This window comes from Leucoraja erinacea, chromosome 7, assembly GCF_028641065.1.
Source record: "Leucoraja erinacea ecotype New England chromosome 7, Leri_hhj_1, whole genome shotgun sequence".
NCBI lineage: Eukaryota > Metazoa > Chordata > Chondrichthyes > Rajiformes > Rajidae > Leucoraja > Leucoraja erinaceus.
Window position 1 is genome coordinate 25,536,469 of NC_073383.1, and position 21,682 is coordinate 25,558,150.

Consider the following 21,682-nt stretch of genomic DNA (forward strand, 5'->3'; position numbering starts at 1 on the left):
TCCATGCCATCACAAAGACCACCTGCAACCACCTCTGTTCCTGGCTTCCCTCCATTTAATGTTTTCTGCTATTAAATCACTCATCCATCTATGCTTGTTGTCCCATTCCAACATACTGAGTTTAGTGATACAGCGCTGAAACAGGCCTTTCAGCCCACTGAGTCCGTGTCGACCAGTGACCTTCCGTATACTAGTACTATCGTACACACTATGGACAATTTACAGAAGCCAATTACCCTACAAACCTGTCCTATTTGGAGATGTGGTAAGAAACCGAATCACCCGGAGAAAACGCACGTGGTCACAGGAAGGTTGCCTAAACCTACCTCATTGACTAATTTTTTGGACATTGGCCTTATGCATCTCTGCAACATGTTGAGATGTTTTGTGATATTAACATTGCTCAATAAATGAAAGCTACAGTTGTTGCAGCTCTGATATATTAACCCAGCCTCACCATAAGAGTATATTTTACAGGGTGTAGAAAGGAACTGCAGGAGCTGGATAATACCGAAGATAGACACAAAGTGCTGGAATAACTCATTGGGTCGGGCAGCACCTCTGGAGAAAAAGGATGGGTGACATTTCGGGTTGGGACTCTTCTTCAAACTGAAAATAGAGGAGAGAGAACTTGGAGGTAAATCACAGAGTAGGAGGGTTCGGGTTATGATTTGTGAGACCCTCTACATTCGGTATGAAGAAGGGAACCAACACGAAACATCACCCATCATTTTCTCCAGCGATGTTGCCTGACCCGCTGACTTACGCCAGCACTTTGTGTCTATCTTTGGCGTACACCAGCATCTTCAGTTCTTTTCTACACATTTTGTCTACGCCGCAGCGAAATCGCCTCAAGGTATGCCTACTTTGAAGAAGCTCTCCTTCTCTGTCAGACAGAGTTCTGTGAAACCCTCTCACTGCTCCCTCTGTGTGATTTACCTCCAGATGCCTCCCCTCAACTCTCAGTCTGAAGAAGGGCCCCAATCCGAAACGTCACCCATCGTTTTTCTCCAGAGATGTTGCATGACCCGCTGAGATACTCCAGCAATTTGTGTCAATTATAGCGTATGATAGACTTGGCTAAAGTTACTTCAGTATCATGGTGAGAATGTAGCAGTTCACCCAATACACCCAAGCAGTTGCATGGAGAATAATCAGGCCATGTCTGTCCAACCTCTCCTTGTAGTTAATACCTTCTAATCCAGACATCTTTCTGGTAAACCTCCACTGCATCCTTTCCAAAGCCTCCACATTCTTCCTGTTACAATTTTAACCATTCCGCGTAAAAATCGCGATCAAGAGAAAAAAGTTATTAGATTTTAGATTTATAGCCCTTATTTATCCAAACAGCCTTATTATCGCTGTGCTTATTTATTTACATTAGAACATAATATAATATAGCAAAAACTTCTTGTCACTGTAAGTCATAGCTGAGTTTGTGTATGGTGAATCTAAAGGACTGGTTTCAGCTCAACAATCCTCCCTACACTTCATCCACCCTGAATTTATCTTTTAAGTCTGCTTTGTAAGCTTCTAATGAACAAACCCACTCACCTTAGAATTTTGCAAGGTATTGTCGGTAAGTGAAACACCCTGGGAACTTTTGATTCAATGCCATTAAACAAGTCGGTTTGATCAGCATAAGCTTCAGTGCTAGTGTGTACTTTTGATGTAAACTGTACCACATCAATGGTCCTTTTTATTCTTGAGGAAGAAACCAGCAAAGTAATTCTGACAGATATTCTGCATATATAATGGAAACATATTGATCAACGTGTCATTAAATGTTCTTCTGTTGCACAGGCATTATATTTTTATAATGCATCATTATATTTCTTGTAGCTTTGAATTTTCCATTTGTTTGTTCATTTGCAGTCATATCAATCGTGTTGAATCTCATAAAGGAGGCATTGAAGTCCCGAATGATGAAAAGGTAACACTTTCTCTTACACTTGCTCCTCCCAATCTCTCACCGCTCTTTGCTCTCTCTCTCTCTCTTTGCTCCCTCTCTCTCTCTCTCTCTCTCTGTTTCCCTCTCTCACTCTCTCACTCTCTCTGTCACACACGCTCTCACACACACACACACACACACATGCTCTCACACACACACACACACTCACACACATGCACACACGCACACACACATGCTCTCACACACACACACACATGCTCATACACACACACATGCTCACACACATGCTCACACACGCACACATGCTCACACACACGCTCACACACACACACACATGCTCACACACACATGCTCACACACACACATGCTCTCACACACACACACACACACACACACACACACACACACACACACACACATGCTCTTATATACACACACACACACATGCTCTTATACACACACACACACACTTGCTCTTACACACATACAAACACTTTTTTTCCATACACTTATACTTGCAACCTTTCTTTTATACCCCTTCTCTTGCACCCTCTATTAGCAAACTGCCTGCCATACATATTTCACCTCCTGACTGCACTTACAGATTCTCACACTCTCTAACACCTTGCACACTCGTAAACTGTCTTGTTTACACCCTCTGCCTTTCACAGTCCATCATCACTGCCCAATTTCAATTCCTCTCGTTCGAACACACTACCCTAGGTCTTCACATGGGCTCTATCTCTCTCTCGACCTCTGTCCTCAGGTCCTCTCTCGTACTCCATCTCTTCTTGCGCACCGTCCCTGTCTTGCCTTCCCTTCTCTCTCCCCCCACCCTCTCGCCCCTCTCTCTTTTGCCCCCCCCCTCTCGTCCCCCCCTCTCTTTTGCCCACTCTTGCCCTCACCCTCCCACCCCTTCTCTCTTGCTCCCCCTCTCTCCCACTACCTTCTCTCCCTCCCTCTCTCTCGCCCCCTCCCTCCTCCGCCTTCCTTATTCATACCCCCTTTGTCTCTCTCTCTCTCTCTCACAGACACACACTCAAACACACAATCTGTGTTCAAAAACCTAAATGCACAGGTCTGAGATATATTCAGAGCTGCCCTGCTGTACTATCTTAACATGAAACCACTATAGCAATGTTTGAAGTTTTTGAGACAAAGGGTTCCTTGCATAGAACTGGTTCTGTGGAGAGACAGGGTGGTACAGTGAATAAGAGAATCAAAAGGCTGGAAATTTGCTGCTGTGAATAAACGCTAGCATTTCCCTGAGGTGATTTGTCTTGCACTTCACATTCTACAGATGTTAAAGCCCTTTTCTCTGTTAAGACCTGAGGTTCTTTGGTAACACTTTGATATTCTGCTTGAATTCAATATGTGAAATGGAAGAGTCATTTTATGACTTGGAGCTGCGCATAGTCTTTGATGTATGATCCAGTTTTTGCTGCTCACCACTTGATGTTGAAAGGATGAAATAGAAATGCATAGATTTGCCAGTAACTCTGTTAAGCATATGTAAGATTAAAAGGTAAAACCTTTGGAGTATGTTGTTCGAAATCTTAAACAGATTAATACTTTCCCATTGTGCTTTTATTTAAAAATATAAGTCATTAGCAGGACTAGAAGTTATTAGTGTGCTATTACTGATGCACAATGTGTTCAATTCATGTTTGGGGAAAAATAATATCCTTTATACGTTTATGTAAGTTATTCTACTTAGAAAATATGACTCGTTACTTACAAAAAGTCACCTATGTTGTCAGTAATGTTCTTTACATAAGATTTGCAGATGCGTATGAAATAAGGGTCCACTTTCTTTAAATTATGAGGGTTATTTCTACTAACCATGCAAAGATGATTATCTTTGATAACTATTTCCTTTAATAATGTAATAAAGAGGAACTGCAGATGCTGGTCTATACCAAAGGTAGACACAAAATGCTGGCATAACTCAACTGGTCAGGCAGCATCTGTGGCGAACATGGATAGGTGACATTTCAGGTTGGGTCTGACGAATGATCCTGACTCGAAACCTCACCCGTCTATTTTCTCCAGCGATTGGCCTGACCCGCTGAGTTACTATAACATTTTGTGTCTAAACATTTCCTTGTTTGTTTACAAGTAATATGTGATATAACTTCACACTATCTGTTACAAGTATATTATCCCCCATCACAAACATTCGCAGGCTAAAAATGGAAACTATTATTTTAAGAAAACTTTAGTTAAATCATTTATACTTGGTAAATTAAAATATATTAATTTTGGATCATTGACTGTCTATTACCAATATGTTTGTTTGTTTGTCGGCGTTTGGAATTGTTGTAAAATAAGATGAAGAATATTGAGTATATTCTTTAATTATTTTATGTTATTCTTGGTAAATGTAAATTGTCCTTTTTGTCGTTGCAAAGGATTCCAATGACATGGCAAATCTTCAATCACCAAATAAGACAAAGCCTCAGTCTCATCCAGTTATGAAAGGTAAGCCTGGGTTTGGAATGAATACTTGCCCAAAGCATACATTAATTAGTGAATAATGGGTAACTGTGCAATTGAACAAATTGTTATTTCTCTCTTTTCATAAACCCAACTATAGAAGCAATAGCTAAAACTGCTTTATTTGCATTCACTGTTTGGATAGAGATGCTACCAGCAAGAGGGGAAATAGCTCTGATGAATACTGAGTGGAACAAACCTAGTTTAAACTAACCCAATTAGAATTCAATTGTGTCATAATTGTGGCTGGCATTGCTCAACATAAGTGCCAGTAAGTTTCAGGACCTGCGTGAATGTGGAAGTCTCAAACTGCCTGGACAATCTTAATTTGCTGCTTCCACTGGACTCCCCGTCGAGTCTAAAAGCAGAGCTGGACTTTAGTTCAGTTTAGTTTAGAGATACAGCGCGGAAACAGGCCCTTCGGCCCACCGGGTCCGCACCGACCAGCGATCCCCGCATATTAACACTATCCTACACACTAGGGACAATTTACACTTATACCAAGCCAATTAACCTACAAACCTCTATGTCTTTGGAATGTTGGAGGAAACCGAAGATCTGGGAAGAAAAACCCACGCAGTCACGGAGAGAACGTACAAACTCCGTACAGACAGCCTTAGTAAATTACTCTGGTTTAGTCAGGATCGAACCCGGTACTCCGACACTGCAAGTGCTGAAAGGCAGCAACTTTACCACTGTGCCACCGTGCTGACTTTGCTGAGATTCTTCAGCAGTTATGCATGGGACTTTGGCTGGTAAAAGGCTTCCAGAAGAGCTTCATTGTGGTTGTATGTTCTAGTCCACTGTGTGCATCATCTGAATTTCTCTGCTGCTCATGGCTTCAATGCTTGACTACACTACAGCCTGACAGAACAAGATCTGCCTTTTTGACTCAAATGGGCTAATTTCAGTTGAGATGTGACTGCTGCTGATGACTTTGTGCAATACTGTCCAGGCTTTAGATTCAGATCAGTTTATTGTCTTATACACCAGGATGCAAAGATATTCTTTATTTGCATGCAACTCACAGAGTAAACAGCATACATGTTAACGATAGTGAACAACAGCAGATTGGTGCAGTCTAAAATAATGCACAAGAATACTAAAGTGGCAAACATGTAAGTTATTGGCAAAGTAATTTCAAAATACTGCTTTTCATTACCTTGTTTCATGTGTATAATTATTTTTCTAAAAAATTTACTCTGTAAAGTGGAGTTTTGATCCTCCACTCTCTCTGGGACTCGCGTATGCAGGTAGCTAAAATTGCCGTCTACGCTACACGCAGATGGCCATTGTTTGTCCCACATGCTGTGATTGTAACCTGCTCTCATGAGAAGACGTAATGGAGGGTACCAGGAATATCATAAATCAGACAGAGACAAGGAGACGTGTAATGCAGAAAAGACCATGTGAATCTTGTTTATTTCACTCTCCGACTATTCTGTATATATGTGCATACATCATAAATACACATGTATATTTATACCACTTGGCTTTTTACCCTTTGAAAGAAAAGAATGATTCACATATTCACTTGATTTACAGATTTAACCCACTCCAGGCTTTCTGCATCTCTGATCTTCTCAAAGGAATATATTGTTGTCATTGTACTTTACATAAGTAAAGCATAATTTCTCTATTCCGTTTTTATTGCATAAGCTAAAATACTGTCCTTTCAATCTTTATCCCATTGTGGACATTGGACTTTGTCTATGGAAAAATGCACGACAATGCTGAGAACAAAATTCTGCACTTGCTCTATCCATTGTAATTGAGGTTCACTTGATTGTATTTATGTTGCTTATATCTGATCTGATTGGATAGCATGCCCAAACAAAGCGTTTCACTGTACATGTGACAATAATAAGCCTATAACCCTAAAACGAAAAGTTTCAGTGTAATCATGTGTTGCTTCTACCGGATTAACTTCTGGAATTGCACGTCTTTTCAATATTCTCTTGAATATCTCACGTAAGGGTTTTACATATGAACGTCAGCTTGTGTCTCCTGTTTTCAAGAACATAGCTCTTCTATCCTTAACAAAAGGTATATCATCTTTTACTAATCTACTTGAGTTCTTTGTGGAATAGATTTGGGGAAACCAGTAGATCAGATGTATTTGGATTTTACAGGACAGTAGATGATCTTCCATATGGGTCAACAAAGCTAGGACAGATGGAATTAGGGTAATTTACAGATCGTCATAAAGCTTGGATACAGGCCCTTTCACCCAACCTGCCCATGTTGACCAAGATGCACTATCTACACTAGCCACTCCTGACTGGCTTTTGGCCCATATCCGTCTAAGCCTATTCTATCTATGTACCTGTCCAAATGTCTTTTCATTGTTGTTATAGTACCTGCCTCAAGTACCTCCTCTGGCAGCTTGTTCCATATAATCCCCCCGTGTGAAAAGGTTGCCCCTCAGATTCCTATTAAATCTTTCCTCTTTTGCCTTAAACCTATGCCTCCTTGTTCATGATTTCCCTAGTATGAGTAAAAGGCTCTGTGCAGCTTCTCTATCCATTCCCCTCATGATCTTATACACATCTATAAGATCATCCCTCATCCTCTACGCTCCAAGGAATAAAATCCTAGCCTGCCCAACCTTTCTCTATAGCTCAGGCCCTCAAGTCCTGATGTGGGTAGAAAATTGGTAATGGGCCTGTCCCACTTAGGCGACTGCAAGAGACTATGCTGTTGCCACAATTTTGCCGGTGATTGCCGGGGACTCGCCTTCATGGTCGTGAGGAGTTCCCGCATTCTGGAAAATAATCGCGGCCTCATTATGGTCGCCGTGAATATTTCAACATGTTGAAAAAATAGCGGGGACTAGAATGAAGCCGCCGTGGAGAGTAGCGAGAATTCTCCAGCTGTAGGTGGGTCGCCAGGAGGTCCTAATGGGTTGCCAAGAGGTCGAAGGTTCTCAGAGGTTCTCGTAGGTTGTAGCCGGTGCTGACCGGTGAATTTCATTGGCTCATTGGGAAAAAAAGGTAAGCAGTAGTTTTCAGAACCAAGGATAACCGATTGGTAATGTTAAATGTCCGCCGAGCTTCACAGCCGTGTATCGCTGGCTTCTTAAAAGTTGTCTCCCCTCTTTTAAAGGACTTACTGTACACTGTGCTTTAGTCGTCTTTTTACAGTGCCGACCTTCTCATCCGTTCATCGCGGCGTGTGTCTGTATCACCTTGGTTTTGCACCATGTGAATATTTTAAACAGCGCTCCCCCCGCTTGCCCTGTCCCCCGCCTGCATAACGGGCTGGTGAAGGAAGCAATGTGTTTGTGTGTGTGTGTGTTCCACTCTGACAGTCGCCGTTCCAGTTGCCGGTTTTTCAGGCGACTGCCAGCAACTTGACAGTCGCCGGCAGTCCACTGAAAAATCGCCTAAGTGGGACAGGCCCATTAGTGTTCGAGATGAGGTGTGGGATCAAAACTGATCTTTCTTAGATTGGAAGGCTATAACTAATAAAGTCCCACAGGGATATGTTCTTGCAGCTTAGCTATTTGCAAATCTATACCCACACCGATAATGACGTTCCTTGAAGCAGAGACAATGGAATGCCTCTGCAGTTACCACAGTTGAGTTTATCCTCCTACTTGGTGGTCTAAAATATAGCATTCCTGAGACCCCCTGCATTGTCTCTCCACAGGCAACTTCCACTCCCCTGAGGAGGTTCCATAAAACCTTTATGGACAATCCAAACTGCAACAGAACTGAACTGAATGGAAATCCTCTGAGTGAAGTGTGATGGGTCAGAGACGGCTATCTCAAAGAACAAGGAAGTTTAGTTTAGTTTAGAAATGCAGCATGGAAACGGACCTTTCAGCCTACTGAGTCCATGCTGAAGATTGATCACCCGTACACTAGTTCTATGTTATTTAGCATGACTCTTCCTGGTGGATTATTGAATACTTCATGATCCTAGGCTCACTCCAACATGGAACCGACATGCTGAAGTAATCAGTGCAGGCACCCCAACCTTGGGGTTTAGAATTATACTAGACTAAGTGGGACCCGTTGGGTCCCTGTCACACAGGAGGCCTGGTCCCCCAACGCAATATTCCACCACTCACCCATAGCAACTGCACAGGCGCACCTCATTTCCCCTCACCCCCAGCACTCTCAACCCCTCCTCTTCACCCTCCCTTTTCTTTTCCCTCTCCTGCTCCACTCCCCCAATCCCTCCCTCACTCTCTCTCTCCCTCTCCTTTCCCCTAACCTCAGCCACTCCCTCCCTCCCTCCGTAACTCCTCTCCCCTCCCTACACCCCTCCTATCCCTCTATTCCCCACTCCCTACCACCCCCACTCCCCCCTCCTCTACCCCCCTCCTCTATCCCCTCCTCCCTCTCCAACTATTCTCCCCTCTTCCTCCCTCACCTCTTCCCTCTTTTCCTCTCTCCTCCTAAACTCCCCCAATTCCTCCTTCACCGCTCCTTTCCCCTACTCTCAGTTACTCCCTCATTCTCTCCATGACTCCCCTCCCTAGTCCCCTCTTCTCCCTCTATGCCCTCTCCTCCCCCACTCTCCCTCCCCAGAACCTCGAGGTTGCCGCTCCTGCGTTTGGGACTCACAGCGGTGCGTTTGGGACTCACAGCGGACGCTGAACGCTCTCCTCTGCCGGGATTAGATTCACCGCTTTCTGTTTGGCGACATCTCCGCGTCGGGCCAGGCCGCTTCCGGTCGCTCCGAAAATTGCGTCCGGTTGGAGATTTCCGCCGGCCTCCCTCAGCTCCAGTAAAGATGTGATGGCGCAGGAAGGGGTGGACCGTCCCGGGGAGTGACAGGAGAAGAGACTAATCCACGCGGGGCTGACTGACAGCAGAGATTGGTCTGCGCACGTGCGATTTTTACGATGTTTAAACCTCGCTGACTTTTACAATAGACCACCAATCGGAACAAAACTTGTTGCACTCGCAGCACAGGAGAACGGTGAGTGAGCTGGCAAAAAATCGTAGCGCTATCTCGTACCGTTTTTGCGCAAATAAAGAAACTGAGCAAACCGGAAGAGCACCAGATCAGAGTTTTGGTTATGTATAGACTCCAACCTTTTGGGGGGGGGGGGGGGGGGTGAGGGATTCCTGTGGCATATCTCAGAGGAAGACAAATTGGACCTTCTTGCCAACTTCAGGGAAGAAGACTAATCAATTGGTAAGGCAAAATAATGTGGGAAGCTATCTCCAGAGTGGACCCCTTCCTGACAAAATACTTGGACCATGATCTCCAAAACCCTGTTACACCAGAAAGATGAGCATGCAAGTTACCATGGCAACACCCATGATCCAAGCAAAGGTGCCTGTAACGCATTCGGATTATCCATGTGAGGAACTGAAAACATGCATGAGGCACCTATGTTATGACAGGCCTTGAGAACCACTAAACCAATCATTGCATAATCAGCTTTACTATCTCCATCAGCCTGGCTCCAAAACATCACTGCCAATAGAAACGTCGCCGTAAGAAGATCAATGCCAATGCTTTCAAGGACCCCATCCATCAATCCTGGCTTTAGACTTTCATGCTGAGGATATGTGCTCTTTATTTCTGACAGTTAAAACACTTTATCATTTGGAATTAACATGAGAGCTGTGGATAACTTCCATTACATCTGCAATAGCTATTCATGCTGTTCCACTTTTGATCTTGTTTTGGATTATGAAAGCAAGATCAAATGTGAGGATTCATCTGCTTAATAACTGATTGAATTTGTTCACCAGTTAAACTACAAACAAATTCATCATGCAGAATGTAGTCTAGGAGAGAGCCAATGTTGCATTGCCAAGGCAGATCTTCAATGAGGTGATGTACTCAATGCCAATCTTGCCTGATGCCTGATTTCTAGTTGTAGCTCTCCATAATTTCTGAGGATTTAGAATTGAGATGTTTGTGCTACAGGCGACTCTCCAGGGGGAGGGAGGGGAGAGTACCTTTTTTAGATTATTTTTGTTTTCGACTCCCATTCTTTGATGCTCTTCGAGTTACAGAAAATCGTAATTCTGACCATTTTGAACACAACCTCCCCTCCATGAAGTGGGGTCACCTATACTTTACAATGCAAAAGCATTATTTTTGCTTTCCATGGCATTATAAGATCTGCTAACATAATATCCTGAATGTGGGTGCACATTTATGATGTACATTTACATGCATGAACATTTATTGATGGTATTATTTTTCATGTTTAAGAACGTGGTATGTCCTCTGATGCTGACACTACCACTATTAGTTGAAAGCTGATTGCCTAAGGTAAATGGTATTTTTTTTAGTAGATCCATTCTTGTTACTTGCCTTTTTAAACGGCAATGCAAAAGAGCCTTAAGATAGTAAATACGTGCTTCTTAAGGGAGCAATCTTTTTGCACTTCCATAATCCATCAGTTTATGCAGACACATTCTCACCGTCATCATCAATTTCATTAAATTATTTGCTCTACAAAACATTCACATTTTATGTATGAACTGAAGGGCTCTTACACCCCATCGCATTCTCCAAAACTTCTGAAGCAACTAACTTGAGTCTGAGCTGGTATCTAACCCTGTCTTAATGTGGTCATGCTCTTCTGCACAAAGATTGAGGTGATCTTTGACCAAAGAAACTTACCAAGTGCCCTTTCAACTGTGCTGCTCCTCTTTCCTACTGAGCTTTGGCTAGTGTTCTCTCTTGTTCCTACTCTTGCTTGTATTCCCAAGGTTAATCATCTGTTGCCTCAAATTGCCACCATTGTTACCAACACTGTCAACTCTCAGGTAAGTTCCTTGAAATAACATTGTCCATTTTTTCCACTGCTTGAGGTCTATTATAACATCCACATTGCCAGTTTTGCTGATGGTTTCTTCTTCTGACGTCCCCTAGCTTTTAGAAATGTATCAGTTGGAGAACTGCTAAGACATGCATATTTTTTGATTCACTTTCTCCAATTGCCCTGGGCATGTGCTTGTATGCCATACACATACTTCACACTTTCACATGCACTGAAATTCTCATTGGAAAACCACAGGGATCTTTTTTGTTAGGTCTAACATTTGTCTTGCAATTCCAAGTAAGGAAGCAGTTTTGGCTTAACCATCAGTTATGCTGTGTGAGAGGCCTGAGGACAGAAACTGTAAAAAAAACGCAAGACCATTTTTACACATATCTATACTTTAAATTCTGCAGCCAACAGGGAAAACCAATGCTCCAGCTCTCTGAGCAAGGAGTTGTCCCACTGTGGCGACCTAATTGGCGAGTATAGAAGAGTTTAGGAGAGTTTGAAAAAGTGTCATGTTGAGGACCTCCTTTGACTATGTAGAAGACCTCCTTCGACCTCCTTCGACTATGTTGAAGACTAGTTTCGACTAGCTTCGGGAAAATTGGACACCGAATAGTGGAGAGTGAAGACAACCTCCTTCAATCTCCTTCGACGTCCCTTTGACTATGTTGAAGACTATCTACGACTACCTTTGACTACCTTTGATTACGTTCGACTACCCTCGATTACCTTCGAATAACATGCCGACCTATTACGACCTACTTCGACTAAACCTACGAGTAAAAAAAAAATCAAGTTTTTCTATGGCGACCTTTTTTTGCTCGCGGGCATTTTTCTGCATGGTGAAAAATACGCCGCGACCTAGCTGAGGTTTCGAGAACGCGGGGACTACTCTCGAGCATGAAGGAGAGTTAATAAGACCTCGGAGGACCTCGTGTCGACCATGCTGCGAGTATGAGTCGAGGGCAATCTCTTCTAAACTCGCAAATTAGGTGGCCGCAGCGGGACAGGCCCTTAAGTCCAATTGACTCACCTGATGCGGTGTAAATTCCCTTTGGCAATGGTTTCCTGCCCAAGCCATTGTCCTTTCATTCCCATCTCTCTCTCTCCCCTCCATCCCTCCCACCCACAGCCAGAACATCATACTTTAATTCTGGATCAAATTAAAGATAAAATGATTTATGTTTGTAATACAAAAGCAAAATGCAATGGATTCTATAAATCTGAACTAAAAACAGAATGTGCTGGAAGCACTTAACACTCTGGTAGCATCGGTGGAGAGCTAAACTATTAAATTGTGTAGGAAGGAGCTGCAGATGCTTGTTTACAATGAACATAGACACAAAATGCTAGAGTAACTCAGCGGGTCAGGCAGCATTTCTGGAGTAAAGGAATAGTTGACGTTTCGGGTCAAGACCCTTCTTCAGACTTAGTCAGGGAAGAAGGAAACTAGAGGCATGAAAAGGTACAAAAAACAAATGAAAGGTAATTTGTCATATCGATATGTTCTATCAAAGCATTTGATTGTGTACTTCAAACTGGTTTTTAAGTTGCTGAAACAAAGACATTATCACAGTTAGTGTTTCTGACTTTACATTAACTAACCTGTGAACATTGCTTTGGATTGCTGAACCACTGTCCAGGCTCACTATATGTACACAATATATGAGTACATTAATTTCAATGGAAGAAATGTGTACGTTTATTCAAACCTGTTGTTCAATAAAATGTCATTTAAGAGCTAAAAAAACTGCCTTTATATTTCAGCAAAAGTCATTAATGTTCCTTTCTGTAATAGGATTTGGATCTGCAGTTTTGTTCATTTCAATATTATCTACAAAGTATTAACTAAATTGTTACAGTCATTTGAATAGATTCAAAGCATTCATTTTTTTCTATTTCATTATCTGAATTACTAGGGTTAAAATGTTAAATTTAACTATATATTTGTAATTACATGTGTGTTAAAAGTCTTTCATGAGTTGTAATTAAACATAAGGGAGGTTTTCTAATGAAGGCATAGTTTTAAGTTAAGAAGCTTTTTCAGATTTGTATCATAATAGAAACTGATTCAACGCAAAAGATCTTTGAGACATGGTAAATCCCTCATTCACGGTCACTCACGATTTTTAGTATTCTTTTCCCAACTCTCTCTCTCTCCCCTCCAAGGTTGGTCCTTCTGTTTGCCTTAATTTGCTTCAGTTTTATTTGTTTGTGTTATTTAGCACATTGTAGCTTTTGAAAGATTCAAGTGGGTATCAGACGCTTTCTAAGGGCTGAATCGGCCCATTGGCCCATTCACGGGGCCTTTCATCACCCAGTGCAGCTTAGAATGAAACTGCTGCAATGTGACGATCGAGGCTCCCGATGTTGAAGCCCCCGCCGGCCGATTTTAAGCTGCGCCGGGCGATGAAAGGCCTCGCGAAAGGGCCGATTCAAGCCCCACGATTCGGGGCAGACAAAGCTGTTGCTGGAGTTTGGAGTCAGTCACCAACCAGGTCAACTCCCGATGTTGCCGTCCACAGGGACCACAGCAGAAGCCTTCTAAGCCTCACGTGTGTGTTGGTGCGGCCACCAAGGAATTGTGCGTCCCCCATGTTTTGATAGCGATTTCCGCCCCTGCTGAACACATCTTTTTTGCAGGGTTTGTGAAGTGGGAAGCCATTTACAGCACAGTGTCTCATGGCAATGTAGAATTACTGAATGAAAGCAGACCATGTAATGTTGATGGAGACCCATGAGACTGCCAATGCTGAAATCTTGAGCGAAAAACAAAGTGCTGTAATAACTCAGCAGGTCAGGAAGCATCTGTGGTGGGAAATGGACAGATAACATTTCGGGTCAGCATCTTTCTTTAGACTGATGGAGTAGAGGGGAGAAATCTAGTAAAGAGAGATGAGGGCGGTCACAGTGGTGCAGTGGTAGAGTTGCTGCCTCACAGCGAATGCAGCGCTGGAGACCCAGATTCAATCCCGACTATGGGCGCTGTCTGTACGGACAGTGGCGGACTGGGTCTAAAAATATTGGGTGCCAGGATACACTTCATCAGGGGCCCACTTCATCAGATTCACTTGCCATCGGGCAAGCTGACACCTTGGCCAGTCCATCATTGTGTACGGAGTTTGTATGTTTTCCCTGTGACCTGTGTAGGTGTTCTCTGAGGTTCCCGCCCATACTCCAAAGACGTACAGGTTTTTAGGTTAATTGGCTTGGTAAATGTAAAAATTGTCCCCACTGGGATAGTGTTAATGTGCAGGGATCGCTGGTTGGTGCGGACCGGTGGGCCGAAGGGCCTGTTTCCGCACTTTATCTCTAAACTAAACTAAACTAATGAGGGGAAGGGGTGGAACAAAAACTGGCAAGTGGTATGTGGATACAGCTGAGGAGGATTGATTGGAAGGTGGAGATAGTAACAAAGACTAGAGATGAAATGGAGGCCAAAGTGTATCAGATAAGGAAGAATAGTGTGTGGTATGGTGGAACCAAGGTTCAAATAATTTGCATTAGCTGTGAATTTGGAATCATATGGTGCAACACAATTGTAAAAGCTAACTGTTTCAGGACTGGACGAGGGATGGTCAAGATTATAAACAATGATCTCCTTACTTCTTTTCTTTATGTCTTATTCTCTTTTTCCTATTCCTCAACTTTCTTCACTCATTCGTCTATTTTCTTTTTCTTCACACACTATATATCTCACGCCTTTCTATCCTTTACTATCTAATTTATTTTTCTTATTCTTATCTTTCTTTATTATAACAAAAAAAAATAAGAAGCTGTACATAAAATGTATTATGGAAATATATATTAGGCACTTTGGTGCCATATGATTGTACTTACTTCTAATAAAATAAAATATTTTTTTAAAAAGCTGCGAATTTAATAATAATAATAATAATACATTTTATTTATGGGCACCTTTCAAGAGTCTCAAAGACACCTTACAAAAATTTAGCAAGTAGAGGAAAAACATGTAAGGGGAATGAAATAAATAGTAGAGACATGACTAGTACACAATTTAAAGCCAGAAATTCAATTCAAAACACAATATGAGGCAATTCAAGCACAGATGAAAAGGGAGGGGACGTGTGGCTAAGGATAGGCAGAGGTGAAAAGATGGGTCTTGAGGCGGGACTGGAAGATGGTGAGGGACACGGAATTGCGGATCAGTTGTGGGAGGGAGTTCCAGAGCCTGGGAGCTGCCCTGGAGAAGGCTCTGTCCCCAAAACTGCGGAGGTTGGACTTGTGGATGGAGAGGAGACCGGCTGATGTGGATCTGAGGGACCGTGAGGGTTGGTAGGGGGAGAGGAGGTCAGTGAGATATGGGGGGGCCAGATGGTGGAGGGCTTTGTAGGTGAGGACCAGGATTTTGTAGGTGATCCGGTGGGAGATGGGAAGCCAGTGAAGTTGTTTGAGGACTGGAGTGATGTGATGCCAGGATTTGGTGTGGGTGATGAGTCGGGCGGCTGCGTTCTGGACCAGTTGGAGTCGGTTGATGTAGGTGGAGCTGATGCCAAGGAGAAGTGAGTTGCAGTAGTCCAGTCGGGAGGAGATGAAGGCATGGATGAGTCTTTCAGCAGCGGGAGGTGTGAGAGAGGGTCTGAGTTTGGCGATGTTGCGGAGATGAAAGAAGGAGGTTTTAATAGAAGGAGGTTTTAATGGGACACTAGGGGCGCTGCCCTGGCAGCAGCCTCTACCTACAGCCTGTCTGTCATTTCCATCTTTTTTATTATTTTTAGTTAGTCCAAAGTGGTGTGTTAGGGGGAACTTTAACTTTTCTATGTGGGGGAGGGGGGCGGGGTAAGGGGGAAACCGTTTCTCCGTCTCTTCCTGGCGGGGACGCGACTATTTCTCCAAGTCGCGTCCTCGCCCCTCACCTCGCGGCCTACCAGCTGGATCGGAGCGGCCTTTCCTGCCGGGGACCGGGATCCGGACCAGGGCTGCTACAGCGGCGGAGCAGCGCTGGAGTCAACGCGGAGCGGGCGATACCTACCTGGGTCGCCGTTTAGAGCTCCGGAGCGTTGGGCCGTTGCTCCAACATCGTGGAGCTCTGGTGCGGAGAGCTTCCAACGCGGGCGGCGCTGAACAACATCGTGGAGTCCTGGGGCGCCTCACAGAGGGTCTCCAGCAGCAGTCTCCACCCGGCGCGGCCTGCGGACTTTGGAAGCCGCCGACTCCGGTAGGAGGGGGCCGACTCTGTGTCTACGCCGCTGAGGACGTCCCGCGGCCCCGACGTCGGACTGGTATCATCCAGGCGAGCGGTCCTGGACATCGGGCCGCTCGTAGCTGCAACTGCGGAGGGCTTGGGGAGACCCTGACCACGGGGAACAGTGGAGGAAGAGACTGACTTTGGTGCCTTCCCACACAGTGGGAAACTTTGGTTCTGCTGTGTGGGGATGTTTTGTGTTGAATTCTATAGTGTGTTGAGTCCTGTTTATTTTTATTGTATGGCTGTATGGGAATTCATTTCACTGTGCCATCTGGCACACGTGACAATTAAATTTATCTTGTATCTTGTATCTTGTAATGACATGGTGGATGTGAGGCTCAAGGGAGAGGGTGGAATCAAAGATCATGCCAAGTTTGCGGGCCTGGGGAGATGGGGAGACAGTGGTGCCGTCGATGGTGAGAGTGGGGTTATTGATTTTGCTGAGTGTGTATTTGGAGCCTATGAGGAGGAATTCTGTCTTATCGCTGTCAGGGCCTATTTACTCCGAACATGTACTTTTATATTAGTTTTACCATTTTGGAAAAGGATAAGAGGACAAAAGGACAAAGGACATTTATTGACACGTACACCAATTGGTGCAGTGAAATTTGAGGTACCATGCAGCACATAAATAAGATAAACACAACACTATATAACTTAACATAAAACATTAAAAAAAGAATTCCCTCACAGTGGGAAACGTTACTGTGAGGGAAGGCACCAAAGTTAAGTCCTTGTCCTCTGTTCACCCATGGTCGGGGCTTGTTGAGGCTTCCGCAGTCGCCGCATGGTGGCCCGATGTTTTAGGCCCTCGAACGGAAGAACACTCAGCGGCCCAGAGCCTCCGAATCGGCCGCTTCCTACCGGAGACCACGGCTTCTGAAGTCCACAGGCCAAGCTGGGCGGAGATTCAATGCTGGCGCCCTTGGCGAGAGATCCGCGATGTCAAGGTCAGCGCCGCCCGCGGCTGGCAAGTCAGCGCCACCAACAGCTGGAAGCTCCCGCTGCCCGTGGCTGGAAACTCCACAGACCACAGCTCCACGGTATTCAAAGTCGGCAGTCCCAGTCGGAGCTCCAACGCGGCGATTCCCGATACGGCATCGCTTGCTCCGTGATGGAATCCAGTGCTGCGCCGCTGCTGAAGCTGAAGCTCTGGCCGGTCTCTGGCAGGAAAGGATGCGCCAGTCCAGATAGTAGGAAGCGAAGATGCAGCTCGGAGAATAGTCGCATCCTCGACCAGGAAGTGACTAAGAAAAACAGTTTCCCTCTTCCCCCAGATAAAAAAGACTAAAAAGACTAAGCTGCAGGCGAGGCAGCCACACTCGATGGTGCCACCACTCGACTCGAGCTTGGTTTATATGATGAAAGTGTTCTTTTAGAATCTAGAAAACAACATTCATAATCACCTGTCAATCTCTTAGCTGTTCCAAATAAAATATGCCCAATGTACATAATAAATACTTCAAATCAAACTCCTCTATCTCTTCTGTTATTCAACCTAACCTATTCTATATCCTCCACATTTTACCAATATTGTTTGTTCTGCAGTGAACAACAATATTTAGTTTAGAGAGAAACAGCATGGAAACAGGCCCTTCGGCCCACCAAGTCCATGCTGACCATTCACAATAAAAAACAAAGTTCTATATTATCCCTCTTTTGTATACACTCCCTACACACTTGGGGCAATTTACAGACATATTAGCCTACAAATACGCACATCTTTGAGATGTGTGAGGAAACCGGAGCACCTGGAAGAAATCCATGCTGTCACAGGAAGCTCCACACAGACAGCATCAGAGGTCATGATTGAGCCGGGATCAATATTTACAAGATCTTGTTTTTAATTCAGTGGCACAAACAGTTTATAAAGTGATAAGTTTGTTTCACTCATCGCCACCAAGCATTATTGCAAAAGTTTTAATTTATTATCAAACATGATCCTGGATCCCTTTTATATATAACCTTCTCTCAGTTATAGTCTCTTCCTGTATGTTCTGTTCCCACCTGAAGCATTTTACAATTTTGTACACTTAATTTCATCTACCTGAATATCTTTGCTTTTATTTCAGATTTCTAGTTCATTTTACCTTTCAAATGTATTCACTGATCCCTTGGGATATATTTCGAGGCAATTATTTGTTTCAACTCAATTAGTCCCTCAATTAATTTGTGATGGGGCTATTATTCATGTCTTGTGAATACTGACAGAAAGTAACACCCTGATCATTGACAAAATAGCTGTTGCAAATGTTCTTTACAGCAAAAGCCTTCTTAAAAGGAAAGAGAATTGCAAGACAAAACAACAATAATTTACAATAATTAAAGAATAGTAACTATTACCAAGGTGAAATTACATTGTAAATTTATCTTTACCAGTCCAAGCTTTCCCACCAGAATTGGTTTTCTAATTTGATGTAACTTCTTTTGGAAATTGTTTAGTTTATTGGGACATGTAGCGAGGTACAGTGAAAAGCTTTTGTTGCATACTAACCAGTCAACGGAAAGGCTATACATGATTACAATCGAGCCATCCATTAATGTGCAGATACATGATAAAGGGAATAATGTGAATAACCTTTAGTTAACAATTATGTTTGTACTTGAGATTTTATGTCTGATTCATTACTTAATATGTTCTTGAAATGGAAGGGCAGATTCACAGCAGGTTGTTATGTTCTAATGTATTAAAAAAAATGTAAGGTGAACATCAACAAACAATTTGATCATGATTAGATGTGTGATGAAGACAGACTAATTTGTATCTTATCGAATGTCCATAACACGTCTTATTCCTCATTTATAAACTGCCTAAATTTGGCCTTTCCTATCTCAATAAGGTCATAAGGGATAGGAGTAGAATTAGGCCATCAAATCTACTCAAAAAATGTATAAAATAATAAAAATATTAAAACAAAATCTACTCAGCCATTCAATCATGGCTGATTTATCTCTCCCTCTAACCCCATCCTCCTGCCTTCTTCCCATAACCTCTGACACCTGTACTAATCAAGAATCTATCGATCTCTGCCTTAAAAATATCCACTGGCTTTGCCTCCACTGCCTTCTATGACAAAGAATTCCACAGATTCACCACTCTCTGACTACATAAATTTCTCCTCATCTCTTTTCTAAAAGAACGCCCTTTAATTCTGAGGCTATGACCTCTCGTCCTAGACTCTGCCACTAATGAAAACATCCTCTCCATATCCACTCTATCCAAGCCTTTCACTATTTTGTATGTCCCCTCTCATTCTTCTAAACTCCAGCGAGTACAGGCCCAGTGCCGACAATCATAGGTTAACCTACTCATTCCTGCGATCATTCTTGTAAACCTCCTCTGGACCCTCTCCAGAGCCAGCGCATCCTTCCTCAGATATGGTGCTCAAAATTGCTCATAATATTCCAAATGTGGCCTTACCAGTGCCTAATAGAGCCTCAACATTACATCCCTGTTTTTGTATGCAAGCCCTCTTAAAATAAATGCTAGCATGAATTTGCTTTCTTTACTACTGATTTGACTTGCAGATTATTTTTTTGGGAATCCTGCACCAGCATCACCAAGTCTCTTTGCATGTCCAATTTCTGGATTCTCGCCCCATTTAGAAAATAGTCTACGCCTTTATTCCTACCACCAAAGTGCATGACTCCATACTTTGCTACACTATATTCACTCTGCCACTTCTCGGCCCACTCTCCCAGTCTGCCCAAGTCCTTCTGCAGAGACCCTGCCCCTCCACCTATTTAATATCATCTGCAAACATTGCCACAAAGCCTTCAATCCCCTCGTCCAAATCATTAAATAACAATGTGAAGTGTAACGGCCCCAACACCAACCCCTGTGGAACTCCACTAGTCACTGACAGCCAACCAGAAAAAGTCCCCTTTATTGCAACTCTTTGTCTTTTGCCATCCAGCTAACCTGCTATCTATGCTAGTATCTGCCCTTTGATAACATGGGCTTGCATCTTCCTAAGCAGCCTAATGTGTGGCACCTTATCAAAGGCACCTTATCTGAATATCCAAGTAAACAACATCTACTGACTCTCCTTTGTCCTGCTATTTACTTCTTCAAAGAATTCCAGCAAAATTGTCAAGCAAAGCCATGCTGACTTCGCCCTACTTTATCGTGAACTTCTAAGTACTCAATAACCTCATCCTTTATAATGGACTAAAATCTTACCAACCACCGAAGTCAGACTATAGTTCCACACCAGGACATCTGAAATGTCCTCATTATTCAGGGAACGGGGGTTCCCCTCCTCCACCATAAATGAGGCTCGCACCAGGGTCTCTTCCATACCCCGCAACACTGCTCTCTCTCCCCATCCCCCCACTCGCAACAAGGGCAGAGTCCCCCTAGTCCTCACCTTTCACCCCACCAGCCGTCACATACAAAAGGTAATCCTCCGTCAGTTTCGCCACCTCCAACGTGACCCCACCACTCGCCACATCTTCCCATCTCCCCCCATATCTGCCTTCCGCGAAGACCGCTCCCTCCATAACTCTCTTGTCAATTCTTCCCTTCCCTCCCGTACCACCCCCTCCCCGGGCACTTTCCCTTGCAACCGCAAGAGATGCAACACTTGTCCCTTTACCTCCCCCCTCGACTCCGTTCAAGGACCCAAGCAATCGTTCCAGGTGCGACAGAGGTTTACCTGCATCTCCTCCAACCTCATCTATTGCATCCGCTGCTCTAGATGTCAGCAGATCTATATCGGTGAGACCAAGTGGAGGTTGGGCGATCGTTTCGCCGAACACCTCCGCTCGGTCCGCAATAACCAAGCTGACCTCCCGGTGGCTCAGCACTTCAACTCCCCCTCCCACTCCGTCTCCGACCTCTCTGTCCTGGGTCTCCTCCATGGCCACAGCGAGCAGCACCGGAAATTGGAGGAACAGCACCTCATATTCCGTTTGGGGAGTCTGCATCCTGGGGGCATGAACATCGAATTCTCTCAATTTTGTTAGTCCTTGCTGTCTCATCCCCTTCCTCAGTCCCCCTGCTGTCTCTTCCCATCCCCCAGCCTTCGGGCTCCTCCTCCTTTTTCCTTTCTTGTCCCCGCCCCCGATCAGTCTGAAGAAGGGTTTCGGCCCGAAACGTTGCCTATTTCCTTCGCTCCATAGATGCTGCTGCACCCGCTGAGTTTCTCCAGCTTTTTTGTGTACCTATAGTTCCCACTATTCTGCCCTGCTCCCTTTTTGTGCAGTGGGGAAATTATGACAATTTTCTAATTATCTGAGACCACTGACTAGTGATTCTTGAAATATCGCTATCAATGCTTCCACAATCTCTGCAGCCATCTCTTTCAGAACCCTA

The 21,682-nt window shown here is 43.9% G+C and overlaps 1 protein-coding gene across 1 annotated transcript in view; it reads left to right on the forward strand.

The window, feature by feature from the left end:
- Positions 1-21,682, forward strand: part of myo3b (myosin IIIB) — a 414,745-nt gene that overhangs the window by 295,361 nt on the left and 97,702 nt on the right. The window contains exons 31-32 of the mRNA XM_055638011.1: positions 1,876-1,933; positions 4,324-4,393. Of these exons, the coding sequence (XP_055493986.1) occupies positions 1,876-1,933; positions 4,324-4,393 (128 nt within the window). The remainder of the gene's footprint in view (positions 1-1,875; positions 1,934-4,323; positions 4,394-21,682) is intronic.